Source organism: Triplophysa dalaica, chromosome 7 (assembly GCF_015846415.1).
Source record: "Triplophysa dalaica isolate WHDGS20190420 chromosome 7, ASM1584641v1, whole genome shotgun sequence".
NCBI classification, from domain to species: domain Eukaryota; kingdom Metazoa; phylum Chordata; class Actinopteri; order Cypriniformes; family Nemacheilidae; genus Triplophysa; species Triplophysa dalaica.
The window spans coordinates 12,137,815-12,156,586 of NC_079548.1; the positions used below are offsets into that span (position 1 = coordinate 12,137,815).

The 18,772-nt window shown below is 39.7% G+C and overlaps 3 protein-coding genes across 3 annotated transcripts; 2 read left to right on the forward strand and 1 right to left on the reverse strand.

Annotated features, from left to right (window-relative positions):
• Positions 1-9,234: 9,234 nt before the first annotated feature.
• Positions 9,235-10,855, forward strand: LOC130426564 (cytochrome c oxidase subunit 6A, mitochondrial). The gene is made up of 4 exons (XM_056753412.1): positions 9,235-9,368; positions 10,112-10,189; positions 10,298-10,440; positions 10,632-10,855. The coding sequence occupies exons 2-4, from the start codon at positions 10,114-10,116 to the stop codon at positions 10,719-10,721; spliced, it is 309 nt and encodes a 102-aa protein (XP_056609390.1). The 5' UTR covers positions 9,235-9,368; positions 10,112-10,113; the 3' UTR covers positions 10,722-10,855.
• Positions 10,856-11,106: 251 nt separating this feature from the next.
• On the reverse strand, positions 11,107-17,047 carry armc5 (armadillo repeat containing 5). The gene is made up of 8 exons (XM_056753309.1): positions 16,632-17,047; positions 16,003-16,388; positions 15,892-15,922; positions 15,674-15,784; positions 14,601-15,492; positions 13,610-14,391; positions 13,030-13,162; positions 11,107-12,930 (listed from the first exon to the last, which is right to left on the reverse strand). Exons 1-8 carry the CDS (start codon positions 16,705-16,707, stop codon positions 11,628-11,630), a joined length of 3,714 nt encoding a protein of 1,237 aa, XP_056609287.1. The 5' UTR covers positions 16,708-17,047; the 3' UTR covers positions 11,107-11,627.
• Positions 17,048-17,209: 162 nt separating this feature from the next.
• Positions 17,210-18,740, forward strand: si:dkey-66i24.7 (uncharacterized). The gene is made up of 2 exons (XM_056753312.1): positions 17,210-17,441; positions 17,895-18,740. Exons 1-2 carry the CDS (start codon positions 17,348-17,350, stop codon positions 18,530-18,532), a joined length of 732 nt encoding a protein of 243 aa, XP_056609290.1. The 5' UTR covers positions 17,210-17,347; the 3' UTR covers positions 18,533-18,740.
• Positions 18,741-18,772: the final 32 nt, after the last annotated feature.

Sequence of the window (18,772 nt, forward strand, 5' to 3'; positions counted from 1 at the left end):
TAATGTCTGGTTGTAAGATTAAATCTAAAATAAACTGTCAATTTATTTCTGAAATCTGATTGGTTTTAAATGTTGACCCAGGGTCCACATGATGTTGCCCTAAGGACATCCAACACTTGGTAAAATCAGGAGAGCCCTGTTTCATAGTGTAGAAGTTCATTGTCATTTGTTGGCACAGTGTAAACATGACAGTTTTGATTCCCAACATTGGAAATTCAACTGGAAAATTACAATGTTGGTATTTGTTGGCTTTTGTCATGTCAGTGTGAACCAGCCTCAGTCATTTAAACAAGCATATCACTACTGGCCTTCTGAAACCTTGTATATCCATTTTTCGTGATTTCAATTTTTTGCTATTACTCAATATTAAGGGTCACCCTTCATGTTTGTCACTTGGTTTTACAAATATCTAACCATAAGACAAAAATCATTAAAAAGTGTTTGTCAATTTTGACACTTTTTTGTCAAGATCAAATTTAATATTGACAACTGAAACAAAAAATGCATATAAGTGACAATAAATTTCCATAACATGCATGATTTGATATTTTACAATATAAACAAACACTGAATGGGCTCATTTCTCTATTGGGAAGGTTTGGAATATGCATGCTGCATGGTATACGGAGACGGGCAGAATAGAAAGTCCATCTCCTGTGGAGCAAACTGGTCTATGGTGGAAGGACAGTCACAGTCTGCTGTGAATAAAATTGAGAAGTTATTACCTGCAGCTTATGAAGTCCAGACAGACCTGGCTATTTGCTTTCATACCGGTCCCATTTAATGACCATGGAAATACCCTGGAATAATACAAACCAGTGTAGGATGTCAAGATGCAAGGTTCCACATTAGGCATTTATAAAAGTTTGTTTTTCACAAGAGGACAGACACTGGCAGAGACCTACTCCGGTGAAGTCATGTTTAAACAGCAATTTAGAGCCTCCGCCATCTCCTCATCAACAGTTCAGATCCATTTTAGCATTTCAGTTTGTTTGCATTCATTCTTTCCCGCGTTTTTATTTTCAAAAGGCATAAAGGAACACCTTGCAAACCAAAACAGAACATGCAGTAAGTAAATACAGAGGACAAAGCACTTGTATTTGGATCTCAGTGGCAACGTTTCCAACTTTTAACTCCTCTAAAAAACTATTCATTTTAATACCCAAAGCAACAGACACCCATCAGACATGAAAATAAACAGGTTTAAAACTGACTGGTGGAAATGTCTTAATCCAATTTATTTTTATACGCAGTAATTATTCTCCTGGTAACAGTTTACAAAAAGGTTGTATTTGTTTACATTAGTAAATAAATTAACTAACATGAACAACACTATTTCAAACTAATTATGCATGTTGGTTCATGGTCCAAAAAATTATGTTTTTTTATTAATGGGCTTTTCAATGAATATGAGTGAAAGTAGAACAAAAAGTATGTCACGTGCATCACACATATGCCTGTGTGTATGTATATGTACACTAAGAAGATACAGGTGTAGAAAAAGAAACAAATGTATACACTGGCAGGTCTGCTGCTACTTGGAAATCTTGGGTTCAATTCTCCACTTAAACGGACACCCAGACACAAACCACAAGCCACCCAGAAGTTTGACACAAAACAGACCACATACTGTCCAAAAGGACAATACCTGATAGCTGGTGGCCATTAATAAGCACATTTAACATTCCTAAATATACCTCACACGCAGTCTGAGGGTGTCTGAATGTATTTTGTGAGTGTCTATGCATATATGCCCACCATATCATTGGACTAGATCCTTGGACTGACTACTTTTCCACTGCCTGGGCCGCAGGCTGACTTCATGCCTGGCGATTTATATACTATATGTTTGTTTTTGAAATGGAAGTTGTGCAGACAGTGATGATAAAGAATCTCCTAACAGTGTGCAAAAGAGATTCACACTTTGGATTGCTGCAGTCTCAGACGTCACACACACAGTCTGCTCAATAACTGTCTGATGCATATAGCACACATAGAGACATTCTTCATCTAGCGAATGCTAATCTGATGGGCTGGCTTTGCAAACTCCACAAGGGCACTGTTTTATCTATTCACTATTATCGTTTGTGGTTCATCTTCCATGCTGGTGTATTGTGGTATTATGCAACTGTGCCTCTAAGTTACATGTACAAAACAAAATGTCAGTGATTGCAATGCATATCAATAAGCACATTTAACATTCCTCAATATACCTCACACGCAGTCAGAGGATGTCTGACTGAGGATGAGGTAAAGACAAATAATCACAGGCAGCTTTCACGTGTATATGTAAGAATGTGTTTATCTGCAGTAAATTAGTATTTATCAGCTGAAATCGTTTATTACTCTAAAAATCGTCTTATATACTCAGGTTGCATAATAGACCTTTCCAGTGCTAGCCTTCTCAAGCAAAATTTACTATGTTATACTCGAACATAAACGTACAGTCTAGTGTGTTTGCTGGTATGGTGTGTTTAACATGCTGTGTTTTGAGCAGGTACGTCAGTCACTCCGCTAACACCTGCTCTTGAGCTGTGTTAGTGTTGCGCTCCACTGAGCGTGCTGTAAATGGCAGGAAAACACACTGAACCACAGAAAAGTGGCGACTTTTCATACACTTGTCTCTTATGTTAACTTTTTACAAATAATTTTGAGTCATAATGGTTGGCCAAATTGAAAGTGCCCAGTGAAGCTTGAATTTCAGGCCAATACAATGCTATGGTCAGAGCTAAAAGAAAAGTGCTTAACAAATATGTCTACAAAAAGAACTAACATGGTTATTCCCAGGGTCCAGTTGTGGTAAATATAAAAGCATCTTATTTTAGTTGGTCATGTGTTCATAATTGAAATAAAATAGTAGGTGAAAGAACGGTCAACAAAGACAGACAGCCTATTAAATACATAACATATATTCACTCTACATGCACGTCTCTCTTCTATTGAGTACAATGTGAAAATAAATGCTTTCTAGGGCTGTAGCGACGCGTCGATGACGTCGAAGACATATTTTTGCGTCGACGCTTCGCAGCAGCTCGCCACACACACGCTGGAGACCAAAACATGGGTATGGGAATACTTCAAAATTAGTCCCAAACGTAAAGGTGTCGTTACTTGCGCTCTTTGCCAGAATTGAGTTGGTATACCACGCCAGCACAACAGCAATGTTGGAGCATCTGAATCGGAAGCACCCCATTGTCACTCGTGAAGGAGACAAGTACTACCGTTGGCTAAATTAATAACATGTTTGTGTAGTGTAGCTTGAGCTCTGCTCACTTCGGTGGTGCCAGCTAACTATCTTGGCTCTCCGTGCAGTTTGTTCGTGCTAGGTAGCTACTGGCGCCTAGAACGATGTGTTTAGCTAACGTTAGATATTATCTAATGTTGGCTTGAATGGAAGCTAGCTTACGTCTGCAGAACACCGCTATCTATTGTAGCTGACGTTAGCGTTACCTACTAACCTAGCACGAACAAACTGCACAGAGAGCTAAGATTCGTTGGTTAATTGGTTAGCCTAGCACCACCAAATTGCACAGCTGCTAGATGCCATGTTAGCATTCAAATAAACTAATCATAGCATAGCACTACAATGAGGTTAAGAGTAGATTTAAAATAACCCACAGTAGCTGTTGTTCTAATATGCATTGCTTTCATGTTTTCTAGGACAAAGCAAAGAACCTTGGCGTCCTGTCCTGAGAAAGAGATACATAGGCAAAAACAGGAATTTTGTATAGTGTTAAATACTGCACAGTGGTTTTTTTTGCACTACAATTTTAGATTTTTTTGAACAAGAGAGTTATGCTGGTACTGTAAAGAGTAAACAGGCTGGTCTTTTATTTTGCGTAACAGTAAAATAATATTATTTATTTTATTTTGTGTAAAGAAGAATATTTTTTGCTGTGCATAACTGTTGTTTAATAAAGTATAGTATTAAGATGTTTTTGGTATTTATTTGAGATACATTATCGTTTTTACTAATCAGGCAACAGATAAATAAGCGTTAGATTGATTTTCCAATTAGTCATTAGATTAGTCGACGAATCAATGAATCGTTAGATTAATCGTTTCATAAATAATCGTTTACCCCCAGCCCTACTCTCTATCACACAGACACTCTCTCTCTCTCTCACACGCTCTCTCTCTCTCACACACTCTTTCTGTCTCTCTCTCTCTATCTGTCTCTCTCTCCATCACCAGCTTTCTCTCTCACACGCACTCTCACTCTTTCTGTCTCTCTCTCACACACTCTCACTCACACGCACTCTCACTCTTTCTGTCTCTCTCTCTCTATCTGTCTCTCTCTCCATCACCAGCTTTCTCTCTCTCTCTCTCTCTCTCTCTCTCTCTCTCTCACACTCACTCTCTCCATTAATTTCACATACACCTGTTTCTGTAAACTTGGCACATTTCTTGGTTTCAGGAGACATGTAGACTCAACACAGTAGAACGTGTGTATACAGTGTTGTAAAGATTTCTTTGGTTTTGACTGGATCCACAGTAAAGAATAAAGAAACCTTCGACCATGAAACTGGTCGAAAGCACTACACTTTATCATCACTAGTTCTAGTGTGTTTAGCTGCTCATGATGTGATAAAATAAATCAACATTGTTAGATTATGGGATTTCTGAATTCAATGGGCATTGTCGTTCACATATGTCTCTTTAGTTTCAATATCCCTCCCATATTAAGATTCATTTAAGAAAAATAGAGAGAGAGAGAGAGTGATAGAGAGGGGGAGAGTGTGTGTGTGAGAGAGAGAGAGAGAGAGAGAGAGAGAGAAAGATGGAGAGAGATAGCGTGTGTGAGAGAGAGAGAGTGAGTGAGTCTGTGTGAGAGAGAGAGAGAGAAAGATAGAGAGAGATAGTGTGTGAGAGAGAGAGAGTGAGTGAGTGTGTGAGAGGGAGAGAGAGAGAGAAAGAGAGAGAGAAAGAGAGAAAGAGAGAGAGAGAGCGAGCTCTAATGTCAATAAAAACTGTGTGAATGTGAGCCTCTTTTTGCCTAATGTTTTACCATCAATCCAGTTTTTTTAGTTCTGTTGAACACAAAACGAGAAATTTTGAGGAGTTTAGGAAAGCAAACAGTTCTACAGTCACCTTTGACTTCCATTTAAATGTTTCTTACTAGTCACTGATGTCTGCAAATATCAGTTGCTAACATTCTTCCAAATATCTTTCTTTGAGAAACAGAAGCAAAGAAATGTATAGGTCTAGAACAACTCGAGGGGGAGTAAATGATAACAGAATTTTAATTTTTAGGTGGACTATAACTTTTAAATCTCTTTAATCTCTTTTTTTTAGTACTGTATGTATTTTGTGAGTGTCTATACATATATGCCCACTATATCATTGGACTAGATCCTTGGACTGACTACTTTTACACTGCCTGGGCCGCAAGCTGACTTCATGTCTGGCGATATATATATATGTTTGTTTTGGAAATGGAAGTTGTGCAGACAGTGATGATAAAGAATCTCCTAACAGTCTGCAAAAGAGATTCACACTTTGGATTGCTGCAGTCTCAGACGTCACACACACAGTCTGCTCAATAACTGTCTGATGCATATAGCACACAAAGAGACATTCTTCATCTAGCGAATGCTAATCTGATGGGCTGGCTTGCAAATTCCAAAAGGGCAGTGTTTTTTTTTAACCTATTTTACCACATTTTATCTATTCTCTATTGTTGTTTGTGGTTCATCTTCCATGCTGGTGTATTGTGGTATTATGCAACTGTGCCTTTGAGTTACATGTATAAAACAAAATGTCAGTGATCGCATGCAAACAGTTGGTTCTTCCTGACTAAGTGAGCGTTTTTGTCCAGTTTAAGCTGCTTAGAAAAGCGACAATCAAAGGTCTGGCTGTCCAAGACTTTACTCAAAAAACAAAACATTTACGGTGATTTTACGTGAAACCATTTACACTGAAAAATTTAGTAAATTTTAAAGCTGTAAAATCAGTTAAATATACTGTTTAAATTGTGTAAATGCATGTAAAAAAATGAAGTATTGGCCTATGTGAATGACTCAAATATTTCTATTAGAATTCAGCAAAAATATTAAGTATATATTTAAAAGACTTAAATAATATATCTTAATGTTTTAATATGCCCCACTGAAATGATTTAAAAATATTTTATTATGTTAATTTATCGGTTTATTTTTTGTTATATTTACTAAGCCACATGAACTGTTGTTGTGTTATTGAGTGTTGGTTAACAAATACTAAAGCTTTCAGACAAGCTCATCACAAAAGTGTGAAACAACGTTCACTTGTGTTTTTCACACTTGCTCATACAGATATGCACAAACATAATGGAAAATCCACCCCAATACTCATTAACCTACATCTTGACCAGCCAAAAGATTACACAATGCAGCCATATAATTGCTAATAAGTCATTTGGATACTTAAGGTTACATTAGGTTACCTAAAGACAAAAGATTATACAGCAAATTAGGAAAGTAAATACATGGGGTACAGTGACACCCCCCAGGGTGCTGGGGGCTAAATGATAATACAATATGAATCATCTATTCGAGGGCGGAACCTGCAATATTTCCGTTACCAACCTAGAGCTTTAACCACTAGCCAGTCTACACTACCCTTCATGATCAAAAAAATCCAACAGTTCAACTTTTGTTAAAACAGCAAAATTGTATTTAACATCACACTTTTTGTCAAGAATGGTCTGCTTAGTAAAGTTAAAAATAAAACAGATGATGTTATGCTCTAATGATCATAGCTATGTTGATTTGCCCATTTTATTGGTCTACAATCTCATTGGACTAAATCACTGATGAACATTAAGATAACACTGAATCATATTTCTTATTTTGGGTTACACATTAACCAGAATGGCATGTGAGACAAGCATCTCCTCTTTAAGCATGCAGCAGCTAGCAAAAGGGGACACACGACTCCACCTTGTGACTTGTAAAATCATTACACTGCATATCTCACTCATGTTTCATGCTTGCTAATTAAAATAAAAAAAATAAACAACTAACAATAATCAGTCATTTATTTCCCCCACGACATAGAATGATTTGTCTAAAAAGTACATCCTGACCAGAGCCATTGAGAGAGAGAATAGCGTCTTCTCCATTGACTCACATGGAACAATGTTTTCAGTTTCAATAGTTCCCGGAAGTTACTAGTAACACATTGAGCTGCGACTTAACAGATGAGCTGAGGTAAACTTTTAACCCATTTAAAGACGAATGCCATTTAATGAATGAAAAAACGAAAGAAATAAAGCAATTAAAGAGAAAACATAACTTCCTGGAACTATCTGAAGGCTCCATGAATCACGTGAAGCTCCAGCTTTTTGGACTTCCGTTGGCAGAACTCTCTCTCTCAATGTCTCTGATCCTGACGTGCCTAGAAATTCTACATGCGTCCACTCACTAATGGCATATTTAATATAGGTGGGCCAAGCACCCCATACAAAGTTGAGTCGTGACAGCTCAGATTTAAAATATTTCCCACCTCAAACCTGAAAATAACGACTGGAACGGCCCTTCAATTCAGACATCTCTTAACTGGGGCCGATCGATCCACTCCATACTCTTAAAGACATAAGCGCCAAGTTTTATTACGTGAAATATATTGAACAAAAATGTTAAGCACAAAATATTAAAGAAAGTCTATTATGTAAAGTTAGTTACTAAATTCAAACAATACACACTGTATTTGAGCTCTTTAATGTGTCGTGACAAATGATTGACAGGAATCCATTAAGGTAGGACATTTAAACCTTGAACTGACCCAATTCCCACTTCGAGAAACGATAAGGTTTCTCAAGTAACCCCGGTTCCCTGAAATAACGGGAACGAGCATTGTGCTATGGGAAATCTGGTATTAGCCAGGCTCCAAGCGGCGTTGAGTCAAGCTTCATGCCTAAGAATGAAATTCGTTGAGTGGGAGTTAGCAGGGTCTTGCCGAGGTTGATTTTGAACCCCAAATTCTCCAAATGCCGCAGGACGTTGGCCCTGTTTATGCATATTTTCCGTTCCGACTGAGCTAAAATCATCCAGTTGTCGAGACAATTCAAAATGCAGATGCGCATCTGTCTCAGAGGGGCAAGCGCAGCATCCAGACATTTGGTAAATGTACGCCGGGCGAGAGAGAGGCCAAAGGGTAGGACCATGTATTGGTATGCTGTCCCCTCGAACATGAATCTCAAGAGCGGTCTGTGTCGGGGCGTGAAAATGAGCATCTTTCCGATCCACAGAGATAAACCAGTCCCCCAGATGGATTTGGGCAAAAACCCATCTGGCAGTGAGCATTTTGAACAGCAGTTTCATTAGCGAGCGGTTCGAAACATGTAAATCCAGAATGGGTCTCGGGCTGCCGTCTTTCTTCAGAACGAGGAAAAAGCGGCAGGAAAACCTTGATTTGCTGTGAGTTGTGGGAACTTTCTCCACAGCGCCATTCTCTGGCAGGGCTTGTACTTTGGTTCTGAGGATATGTGTGTGATCTACGGAGACCATAGGGTGTAATATGCCACAGAACCGTAGTGAGTAGCCGTTAAGAAAGTTGCTCTTCGGATACCCGCAGAGAAAGCGCTTCAGGAGCGTAGATTCCGCTGCAGGGCTGTTCGACGGAGAGTGAAAAGCGAGATGATTGCGCTGAAGGAGATAATTGTGGGCCCGAACGCCACTGGCTGTGATTTTCACAGACGTGAACCATTAGGCTTCAGTGACAGTGACAGCAATACGAAGTGAAATGTGCTGAAAGGGAACCTCGGATTTAGAACATTTCCCACCTCAAAGCTGGGAATAATGTACATTTTGTAACATTAAAACGCCGTTCCAGAAATAATTCCAGGGTTTAGGCTTGATTTAATGATGCTTTAAACACATGAAAAACTAGTAATAAAGCGAAAATCGACATACAGTGGGCTTATCATGCTATCATGTACGAGTCATGTACAAAAGCGTGTAGACACCCAACTCGTGTGTATAAATCCTGCAACTGTCGACTAAACAGCCGCAAATAGAGAAACAGAGTTTCATTATACATGTAAAGGAACAATTTGATCCTATTTACTTAACAACTTTTCCATGCATTACTTTCTTCTTAATTTATCTCACACACTGCCCTGCACCTTTGAGAATTCTCCCTGTTGGCAGGGGCCTTGTACTCATTACCTTCCTCTCGTAGCATTACAGATCTGCCTATGCACTTGACCAAATATAAACTTCATGATTCTTGGCAGACAGACAGATTTAAGTAGGGGAGGAGTCTCATGGTTTAGGCCAGGACAGACCAAAGGACAAACAGACAGAGGTGTAGAAAGAGAAAGTGGCTCATAACTGGGACAACAAAGAATAAAAAAGGTCTCCTCATACATTTCTGAAGCAGAAAATGTAAGTGCTTGTTGCATTAGATGTATACTTATGCTATTATTACTGTACATAAATATTAAGAGCAATGAGGAAGACTTTCCTTCTTTTAACAGCAGTAATGCAACACAACGGAAAGCTTGTTTGTCCTTGAGTGAGGGACAAGTGGGTTATTGCGATGATCATAATAAGTCTTATCGAAATGTTTCAAAATAAAGGTTTGATATTAATCGTGCTACATAGTTTGAAAGGGGTTGAAGCTCAAATATCAAATAGCATTCAGGGCTGAAGCTTTTTAAAGGGACCGAATAAGCAACAGGCCGCAGCAATTGCCAAAATGACATTTCAATCGATGGTTACAACCACATGCTATAAATGCAGTTATGCGAGAAACCCCTTCAAAAGTTGAGAGATTTGAATGTAGTGCATATTCACGAGTGATTTGGTCATTATTTAACCTTATCTGGCAATACTTTCATCATGAACTACTATTCGAAACCACAGTACGGCTGCTTTCTTTCCCTGCCTTATCTACATTTTCCCCATTAATTTCACAGAGACTTATGCAGTTTCATTTCATAGTACATTTCCCTGACCTCCAACCTTAATACGCTGAATGAAAGTACAAAGTAATGTTACTTTTGCACAATGTTTAATTTGTATAGAAGAATAAATAAAGGTATTTTAGTACCATTTTCAGTCATAATCATCTTTGTAAATACATAAAGGTTAATAACCTCGGCAATTGTTTATTGTCTGTGCTACAGATATGGCAATGTCTTCCACTGCTATGGTGGCCCGGCGGGCCCTCACCGCTGCATCACAAGGGGGTCATGAAGGAGGAGGTATGACATTATTTATTTTAAAATGGTACACTTCAACAAGCATCTTCTTATATATTACAAACATTAAATGAGTTAATCTGATGGTTTAATCCTTCGAATCATACACAGCAAGGACCTGGAAGATCCTGTCCTTTGTATTGGCCCTGCCCGGTGTGGCTGTCTGCATGGCAAATGTTTACCTGAAGATGCAGGCCCATTCCCACGACACCCCAGAGTTTGTTTCATATTCACACCTGCGGATTCGAACAAAGGTGACTCATACCTCTCTGTACACCCCTACCTGTATATGTGCCAAAATGTGAATCAGCAAATGTTCAGTTTATGTAGTCTGTAAGGAAACTAAAAGGTAAAAATGCAAAAACAATGCAAATAGAAACATTTTGTGACTTATGTTTAACAGTACGAACATGGATTTTCAATTAGCTTTTTCTTTGTCTCCAAGCCATGGCCTTGGAGTGATGGAAATCACTCTCTTTTCCACAACACTCACACGAACGCTCTGCCTACCGGTTATGAGGGACCTCATCACTGAGCAGGACGCCCTCTGCTGTCTGCAGTACACTGAACTGCTTCACAGTGTCTCCTGTAATGTCAATCTTCACTCTGCAGTGACTGACAGAACTTTAAAATCTTGAAAATAAATAAAGTGTTTAACTGTGATAATAATTTTGTGTCTTTTTATAAATACAAAATGATTCTGTTTTCTTGCAGAAGAATTTTATTTGCAAAATTTCCTAAACCAATATTATATTTGTCTTCAGTTAGACATATGACCGATGCCATATTTCCTTGCATTTTGAATGATTTTGCATTAGAACAGCATTATCTTACCCTATAGAATAGGTAGAAAATATAGCAACACCAACACATGTTTTCTACAAATGTTACAAGTGTAAAAAAAACAGCCATGACAAAAATACTGCAGAGCTCATTTATTTTCAGAAAAATTAACTGTATAGAGCCATGTACAAAAAGAAAAATATATCTAACATAAACAGCTCTGTCACTCACATCTTATTCACGTAACATACTGTACAAAAATGCATACTATATCTAGATACACTCCAACAAATGTGGTCTAGCTTTAGCATCAATCCCCTATATTGGCAAAAGAAAGATGAACGAATTAACCACAAATTAACACAAAATACAATATGTATTTATAAAATAAAGGTGCTTACAATTGGTCATTCTACTTCATATACAAACACAATTTCTTGGGGAAAAATTACCATAAAAATATTCAGGATTACAGAGATCCAAATATTTAGAGAATGTTATAAGATATATTTTAAATACATTTTAATAAGAAAGGGGAAAAATTCAACAACAATTCACCAAAAATCCAGTATTTCCCTTTCTATGGTTTGTGCATCACAGCAGCAACAACATTTTCAAATGTATACATTCATTTTGCTATCCACAACTGTTAGCATTTTTAGCTGAGGGCTGTTTTGACCAGGTTTAATATGTCCCGTCTAAGTCCTTCAGTAGAATCTGCCTCTTGAGCTAACCGCAGGAAGCAGTCAGCAAAAAGAGAGGGATGAAGAGCAGCAGGGTTGGACCCCTGAGGCCTCAGCAGCATGGAGAGAGATGCTTGGCCCAGTCGCAGGTACGAGTAGCGCTGTGAGAACCAGTACACCTGGGGCAAAAGAGACTTGAGCCAAGCTCTTACATTGTCATTGTCAGAAGTGGAAGATGAATTTGATTTTTCAACCTGTTTAGAGGCTTTGGGATGTTGTTTACAACGTTTCAACAAAGACCTTGCCACTGGTTGCTGGGCCTCCGTTGATTTAATTTTAGACAACTGAGATCTTTCTAGTACTGGGTGTGTGGGGACTTTGCAAGCCAAATCCAGATCTGTACTGATATCATCAGAAGAGCAACATCTGGTCCGACTTTTTAGGACAGATGACACTGCCGATGAAAGAAGGCCAACACACAAGTCCTCAGCTGCCCTTTGTAAACAAGGTACTAAAAACCTACAAGCACCAATCATCACTTTGGCAAGTGGGGTTGTTTGAAAGCTTGACTCAATTTCATCCTCTTGCCTACCCAACCCAACAGAGCCTAGAGATCCCAAAACAGGACAATTTGCATCTTGCTTTGACTCTTCTGTCCTCTGCCCTTCAATTCCATCAGTCAATCGACATCCATGCAGGTAGTGCAAAACTGGTAAAAGCATCCCACTGTTAACATCCTTGATACAAATGGCCTCACCTTTAGCTTTCTGGGCCTCCACGAATCCTCCCGTCAACAGGGCTCTGAAATAGTCAGACACAACCTCTTTTGTTCCTTCTTCCCCAGCAACAGCCTGATGATTGGCTGGAACAAGGGTTCCATCATCGAGAAGGAAGTTTAGATCATGTGTTGCCTCCTGGTACGGACACAATCGGTTCTGTTGTGGTTGGGAACAATTATAGGAGTTTCCGTCCAGAACTTGGGTTGTTTTCATTGGGCTTGAAGCGGTCCCACAATCTGTGCTACAATTGTTTCTGCCCTCCTTGGAGCTTGACAAAAGACTGGAGAGGCAGCCAATCAGGAGGGAGAAGTACAAGAAACTGAGTCTGACAGAGGACACTTGCTCAACAGGATGTAACCAAGCAGCAAGAAATGATTTGTACTTCTCACACAGTCCATCATCTTCTTGAACATTTTCTTGACTGTGACAGCCAATCAGATCAAGAGCTGCTGCCAGCCCTCCATTGTCCAGCAGCAGCTTCTTTAAAATAACTTTGTTGCTGTAGCAGAAAACAAAGATTCAGGTGATCATGTCAGTTACATACCACATTAGACCTTGAAATATGCAAACGTTTTAAAAGAGGGATAATAAAACATACCTGATAATCAGAGGAAGAGAAAGAACACAATACAACTTGTCAGATTCTGAACCTGACAGCATGATATGAGTAAGAACTCCAGTGCCAAAGCCAGACTCACTCTGAACCTTCAGATTACAGAGCAGACTCAAGCCTAAGGAAAAATAGAACGTGTTAACTTTGAATAAACAGCAGTCTGGAGAGTATAAATCAGCCAAAAATATATATTCTTTCAGCATCAAATTTTTAAACTGCATATTTGTTCTCAACAGAAAAATATTTGTTTGGAATTTCATTAGGACGAGTAAATAACATAAAAGTTCTTAAAAGGGATAGTTCACAAAAAATGTGTCATGGTCTTCGCATTCATTTCTTCATGCACAACACAACAGCTATTTTGAAGAACACTGGTAACCAAACAACACTGGACACCACTGACATCCACTATCTGGATAAAAAAAACACAGATGTCTCATACAGGTATACAGGTTTGAAATCACAAGAAGGTGAATAAATAAATGTCTGTTTTCGGGTGAACTATCCCTCTAAGAACTTACAAACAATATGCAATATAACTGTATTTTAATATAACGTCACACACCTAGTTGTGTAATTCTGGCTTTTACTTTTTCTGACTGTTTGTTTCCAGTCTCTTGTCCTCTCACACACAGTCTCTGTCTGATCAAAGCAACAGCTCCAGTTCTAACCAGAGCCTGCAAGCAGTTTGGGTTACAGCTGAGCCTGCCTAGCATCCGAAAGCATCGCCCGCTGGGTTCATGGTGCTGAGTGAGATAAAACAACAGCCCCGAAAACACGTTTGTGTTGATGAGTGATATGCTAGGGTCTGAAGCATGCGAGAAGCGTGACAGAAGCAGAAGAATGGGGGACTCTGGGGCCCAGGGCTCAGGATGATATGGATGATGGCAAATTTGGGTTTTAGACAGCATAGGGGGACTGTCTAAGGCCACAATGCTATAGAGTGAAGACGTAGAAGAGGATGAAGATGCACGAAATCTCTTTCTGGGAGGAGAGGAGATCGGGAAGGGAGATGAGGGGGTTGTGTAAAGTTTTATTTTTCGATCCTCAGGCTGAGGGGTGGAGGTACATGAAGGGTGTGGAGAGGATGGTGATGCAGGTAGGCTTCTCAGCCGTATGGTATGATGAGTTGAAGAAGAGGGTGATGAGAGGCGGTTGGATTTAGAGTGGGAGGGGGGAGACAAGTGGGGCTGACGCAAGGTCTGCGTTTCGGGGAGCTCAGAGGAAGGCGTAAGTAGTGAAGGCGAGAGAGCGGATCTAGGGCTGCCACAGACAATATCACTTCCACTCGGTGATTCAGACAGCTCTCCTTCAGAGGAGATCAGACCTTCAGAAACCAGCCAGGACCTGAAAGGAAGGCAAACACAAAGAAAATGAGCAACATTAGTACCATTTTTTTTTAATATAACACATATCATCAAAAAAAGCTATACACAATTGAATCAAAGAACAAAGTTTATATTAAATCACTAAAAATGCGCACCATCACCAAACTGCCAGGTGTAAAAATATTGTATATTTAGTTCAACCAATATAAATAGTGACTCATAGTGTACCTGAGGCTGAGAAAGCTGGAAGATCCCGATGTCTGGTCTTTGCTCACATCATCCCTCTTGTTCCCCTCAAAGGTTGAAAAGTCAAAAGAGTCGAAACATGAGGTTATCAGTTCCGAGCTCAGAGAACAAGACGACAGGTTAGCGTCCATCTTCCCAGCAGTCAGTTCCTCTTCTTTAGAAAGTTCCACCAACCGCTTTATCAGCAGCGGCACCAAGCCCAGTTCCTGCAGCTGCTCAAGGGCTGATTCATCATAGACAAAGTCAACACATGCTAAAATGGCGAATCGCGTCAGCGGATGATTCTGATGGGCAGATAAAAAGCCAATGAGCACCTCCAGACCCCCGCTCTCTTTAACTTTGGCCCTGTTCACAGCCTCTTTGCAGCACAAACACAGGGCCTTGAAAAACCCACCCGACTTAAGAGGATCCTTCTTCACTTCCTGTGCAAACTTCTGTATGACACCCAGTGAACCAATCTGTGGCCTCAAGCAGCCTTGAGAGCACAAGTTTGCCAGAGTCTTCAGAGCTAATTCTTCCATCGGCTGACTGTTTTCCCCTGAGGCAAGGACACCCAACTGTGTCATTGCCCCAGACCTTGACATCTCCCTGGCGCACTCTGCACTACAGCCTCTGGTAAGCTCATGAAGGGCACGAAGAGAAGCCCGCTGTAGTACTAAAGGGTACTCTGGAGCAATGAATGAAGCAAGTGCAGGTAGAGCTCCTTGTGAAACCAGCTGATGTCGGTTGGCAGGCGTGTCTGAAAGGTAGACAAGTGCTCGGGCAGCAGACTGGGCACATTCCAGTTTTGGAGCGGAGAGCTCAGGTGTTGGAGTCAGGGACGAGGGAGAGGACGGGGGTGGAGATAGACAGAGAAGGAGAAGTGGAACACCACCTAAGAGAATGAGACAACAACATTTACCAGCTTAGGGTTTTGCATTAAAAAGCTGACAGTAAATAATTACATTGATAATAATATATAATTGTCTTCTATTCTCAAGTGGAATTAATGATTGAGACATTTTTAAAGATTTCTGACTGACAACTATTATAGGTGCAAAAACCTATAAACTCACCTGCAGAATGGACCTCAGCTGAACCCTCTGGGTCCATGGCGAGATTTCCCAGAGCTCTTGCAGCTCGATTTTGCACCGTATCCACAGAGACATTCCTCTTGAGAACATCAACTAGAAAAATTCAAGATGATTATGACTTGACTACTTTATGAATACATCATTAATTTATTAAATGTAACATAAAAATGTGGTTTTCAAAGAAACCTACACTGACTTACCAACAGCAGATACACCATCAAGCTTCCGTACCTACGAGGGCAAAAAAACTCAAACATAAAAAAACATGAAATGTGTGGTTCACTTGATAAAATGTTGCATTATGCTCTTACTTCTGTTCTCGTCCCTCTCTCAGTACAGCAATTGCCCAGTATGCTTAGTGCCAGGTCCAGTAACTTTCTGGAGCTTTCTGGTCGTCTGAGAAGATCCAGCAAAGGTGGCAGTCCTCCTCTTGCTCTGAATTGTGCTATCCTACTGCCTCCTCCTTTGATGTGCTGGGTCCGAATGGCCACCAGCGCTCTCCATTGGCAAGCTCTAAGTCTCTTGTCTGCATCTCTGGATTTTTCTCCTGCATTGATGGGTTTATTGCCAGCTTCAGTCAGTCCACTATCTGTTAGTATACTTGCTTTGGACAACTGAGTCAAACACCAGGTGAGTGAGGATTCTGGCACCTCTGGAGTGCTCGTTGAAACTTTTGAACTTCTTTTAATTTCTTGTCCTAAAAGAGTGGACATGATGAATCTGCAGAACACCACCACTTTTCTAAGCAGCTTAATTTTTTTTTCTTTTTAAAGATTCAACGTTTCAGTGACTTTAAATAAAGTTATGGCTAAGTACGACGCCAAATGGATATTATTAAATAAAATGAAAAACAAAACGAAACAAAAATATTTTCTACTAGTACGTACACAATTTCCACATTCCGTCTAACAGAGAAAAAAACATTTAAAACTACACCTACCATGTTCACCAATCAGAGCTAGCGCAACATCCGAGCAATGACTTCTGGGAAATCGAGTCTTTTCAGAGTGCGACATATTTCGTCAAGGCCTACGCCACGAAAGGTAGGCCACAAAGAATAAAGCACAGACAATGCTGCCTAAGAGTACTCTATTTGGGTGTATTTTGGTGTTTCGATGAAGAGTAAGAAGGCTTTAATAACCTTTCATCCTACTCACGTCAATTTTCCTATGCGCAACAAAGCGCAATCGCCTCAGATTAGCACAGTCGCCATCTTTAGCAGAACGACAAACAGAAGGGTTTGTCAGAAAGGAGGGGAGGCATATGTAGAATCGGTCTCTTTAAATGGGAGTTGTAGTTTCAGGAAAACTGTCCCGATGGTTTTATATAATACATTGGATACCTAAACGTATGAACATATAAATATGATTTATACGAACATATTATGAACTCCCAATAAAGAGAATATTCAAAGCAACTTGATTTTTTACCATGCGAATGAATGCTTACAAAATAGTGGAATCCATTTCCCACAATCCTCCGTGGCACGATCTGTCTATTTCCGGTAAACAACAACTCCCTTTTCAGCGCTGGATCTGGTGCGAACAAGGTCGTTGTTATTATCATCGCTGTTTTGGAGTATCGGGGAAAATCATCGGTGGAGTTGTTAAAGTCCACGGTTAATCGAAGTATCAATTAAAACAAAATAATTTCAGAATGGAGGTCATCGAATCAATTGTCACAGACGGCATTGAAGTGGAAGAATCAACGACTACAATTTCAACTTTGGAGACTGAAAAGTCAAAAACAGGTGAGTTAACGTTAGGCAATGCAGCAGTATGCGCACTGGGGAGTTCAAGGGAGGAGGACGTAAGATGAGCTTGATGCATATATTGGACTTCCCATTATAAACGCATTGGATTGTTTAGGAGAGTTCTAGTTTTTCATTTTGGTCAATTTTCCCAACAAATAGTTTTAATATGCTTATTACAGCATTGTAGTTGTAGTTGTTTCTAATAAGCACACCGATATTTTACAAATTGAGTTCTTATTGCTTAAATAAAAATGAATTTGAAACATTTAATAAAACGTTAGAATAACGTTTAAGAAACAAAAAAATATTATATTGCATTGCAAATTTAACATGTTTAGTTGTAAACTTAATGCTTAAGCTGTATACTAAATTTAAAACTGCAAAATGTGTGTGCAGTGTCTGGTTTGCATTAATAACTGCTATTATAATTTTTTTATTGTTTTTATTCAGAGTTTGTGTGGACACTACAAGCAACATGGCATCTAGTCCATGTTCGCCTGGAAATGGACCAAAAGTTTGACCAGCCTGTGTGCAAAAAGAAGAAGCTGTGGGAGACTGTGGCTGAGAAAGTTACTGAAAAGTTAAAGGTGGATGGCTGCACAGACATCCCAGTCAAAGCCTTTGAATGCGACCTGAAATGGAGGAACATGTTAGCTACATACCGCAAAAATGCTGAACGAGCCAAAAGACTGGGAATCAATAGCGTACACTGGGAGTTCTTCAAGGAGATGCACGAGGTGTTGGGTAGAAGCTATGAGGAAATCGAGGCTCAGCGCAAAGCAAAGCTTAATGGCACGAAGCTTGGCAAGGCAATAGCCAGTAAAAGATTCACACCAATCCTACCAACGCCCACCTCAGTCACAGCCACGCAGTTACCCAACACCAAGCCCCCTCAGGATTTACTGCAGTTGTACCTGGAGCTGCAGGAGAGGAAATTGAACATGTGGGTACAGCAAAAAGCTCTAGAAGAGAGGAAGATTGAAGCCATCAATAATCTGGCACGTGCCATTACTTGTCTGGCACAGGACAGTAATGTGCAACTGACTCAAGAATGTGTCATGCCAGAGATCAAGATTTCTCAACAATAGTCATGTCTTTGGTATGTTCATATTAGATTGAGTGGATTTCTATTTTTGGAGATATTGTAAATCCCGTTAAAAAAAACTGTTCCGACATGTCACAAAATGATAAATGTAATGTTACCTTAATGCTTTGTCACTTTCTGCAAAGTAGCCTGTTTTACATCCATTGAAAAATATGTTAACATTACTGAGCAGTTCATGTCATAGTCATGTAACAGAGGTAAATGACAAGTTGTTCATGGTATT

Excerpts from the sequence above, each read along its gene's own strand:
- si:dkey-66i24.7 (XM_056753312.1), top strand. The coding sequence starts at position 17,348 with ATGGAGGTCATCGAATCAATTGTCACAGACGGCATTGAAGTGGAAGAA. Across the intron at positions 17,442-17,894 it reads GACTGAAAAGTCAAAAACAG|AGTTTGTGTGGACACTACAA; the intron begins GTGAGTTAACGT and ends GTTTTTATTCAG.
- armc5 (XM_056753309.1), bottom strand. The coding sequence starts at position 16,707 with ATGTCGCACTCTGAAAAGACTCGATTTCCCAGAAGTCATTGCTCGGAT. Across the intron at positions 15,785-15,891 it reads TGATGGTGTATCTGCTGTTG|TTGATGTTCTCAAGAGGAAT; the intron begins GTAAGTCAGTGT and ends GAATTTTTCTAG. Across the intron at positions 12,931-13,029 it reads TCTCTTCCTCTGATTATCAG|CAACAAAGTTATTTTAAAGA; the intron begins GTATGTTTTATT and ends TTTCTGCTACAG.
- LOC130426564 (XM_056753412.1), top strand. The coding sequence starts at position 10,114 with ATGGCAATGTCTTCCACTGCTATGGTGGCCCGGCGGGCCCTCACCGCT. Across the intron at positions 10,190-10,297 it reads AGGGGGTCATGAAGGAGGAG|CAAGGACCTGGAAGATCCTG; the intron begins GTATGACATTAT and ends AATCATACACAG. Across the intron at positions 10,441-10,631 it reads ACCTGCGGATTCGAACAAAG|CCATGGCCTTGGAGTGATGG; the intron begins GTGACTCATACC and ends TTTGTCTCCAAG.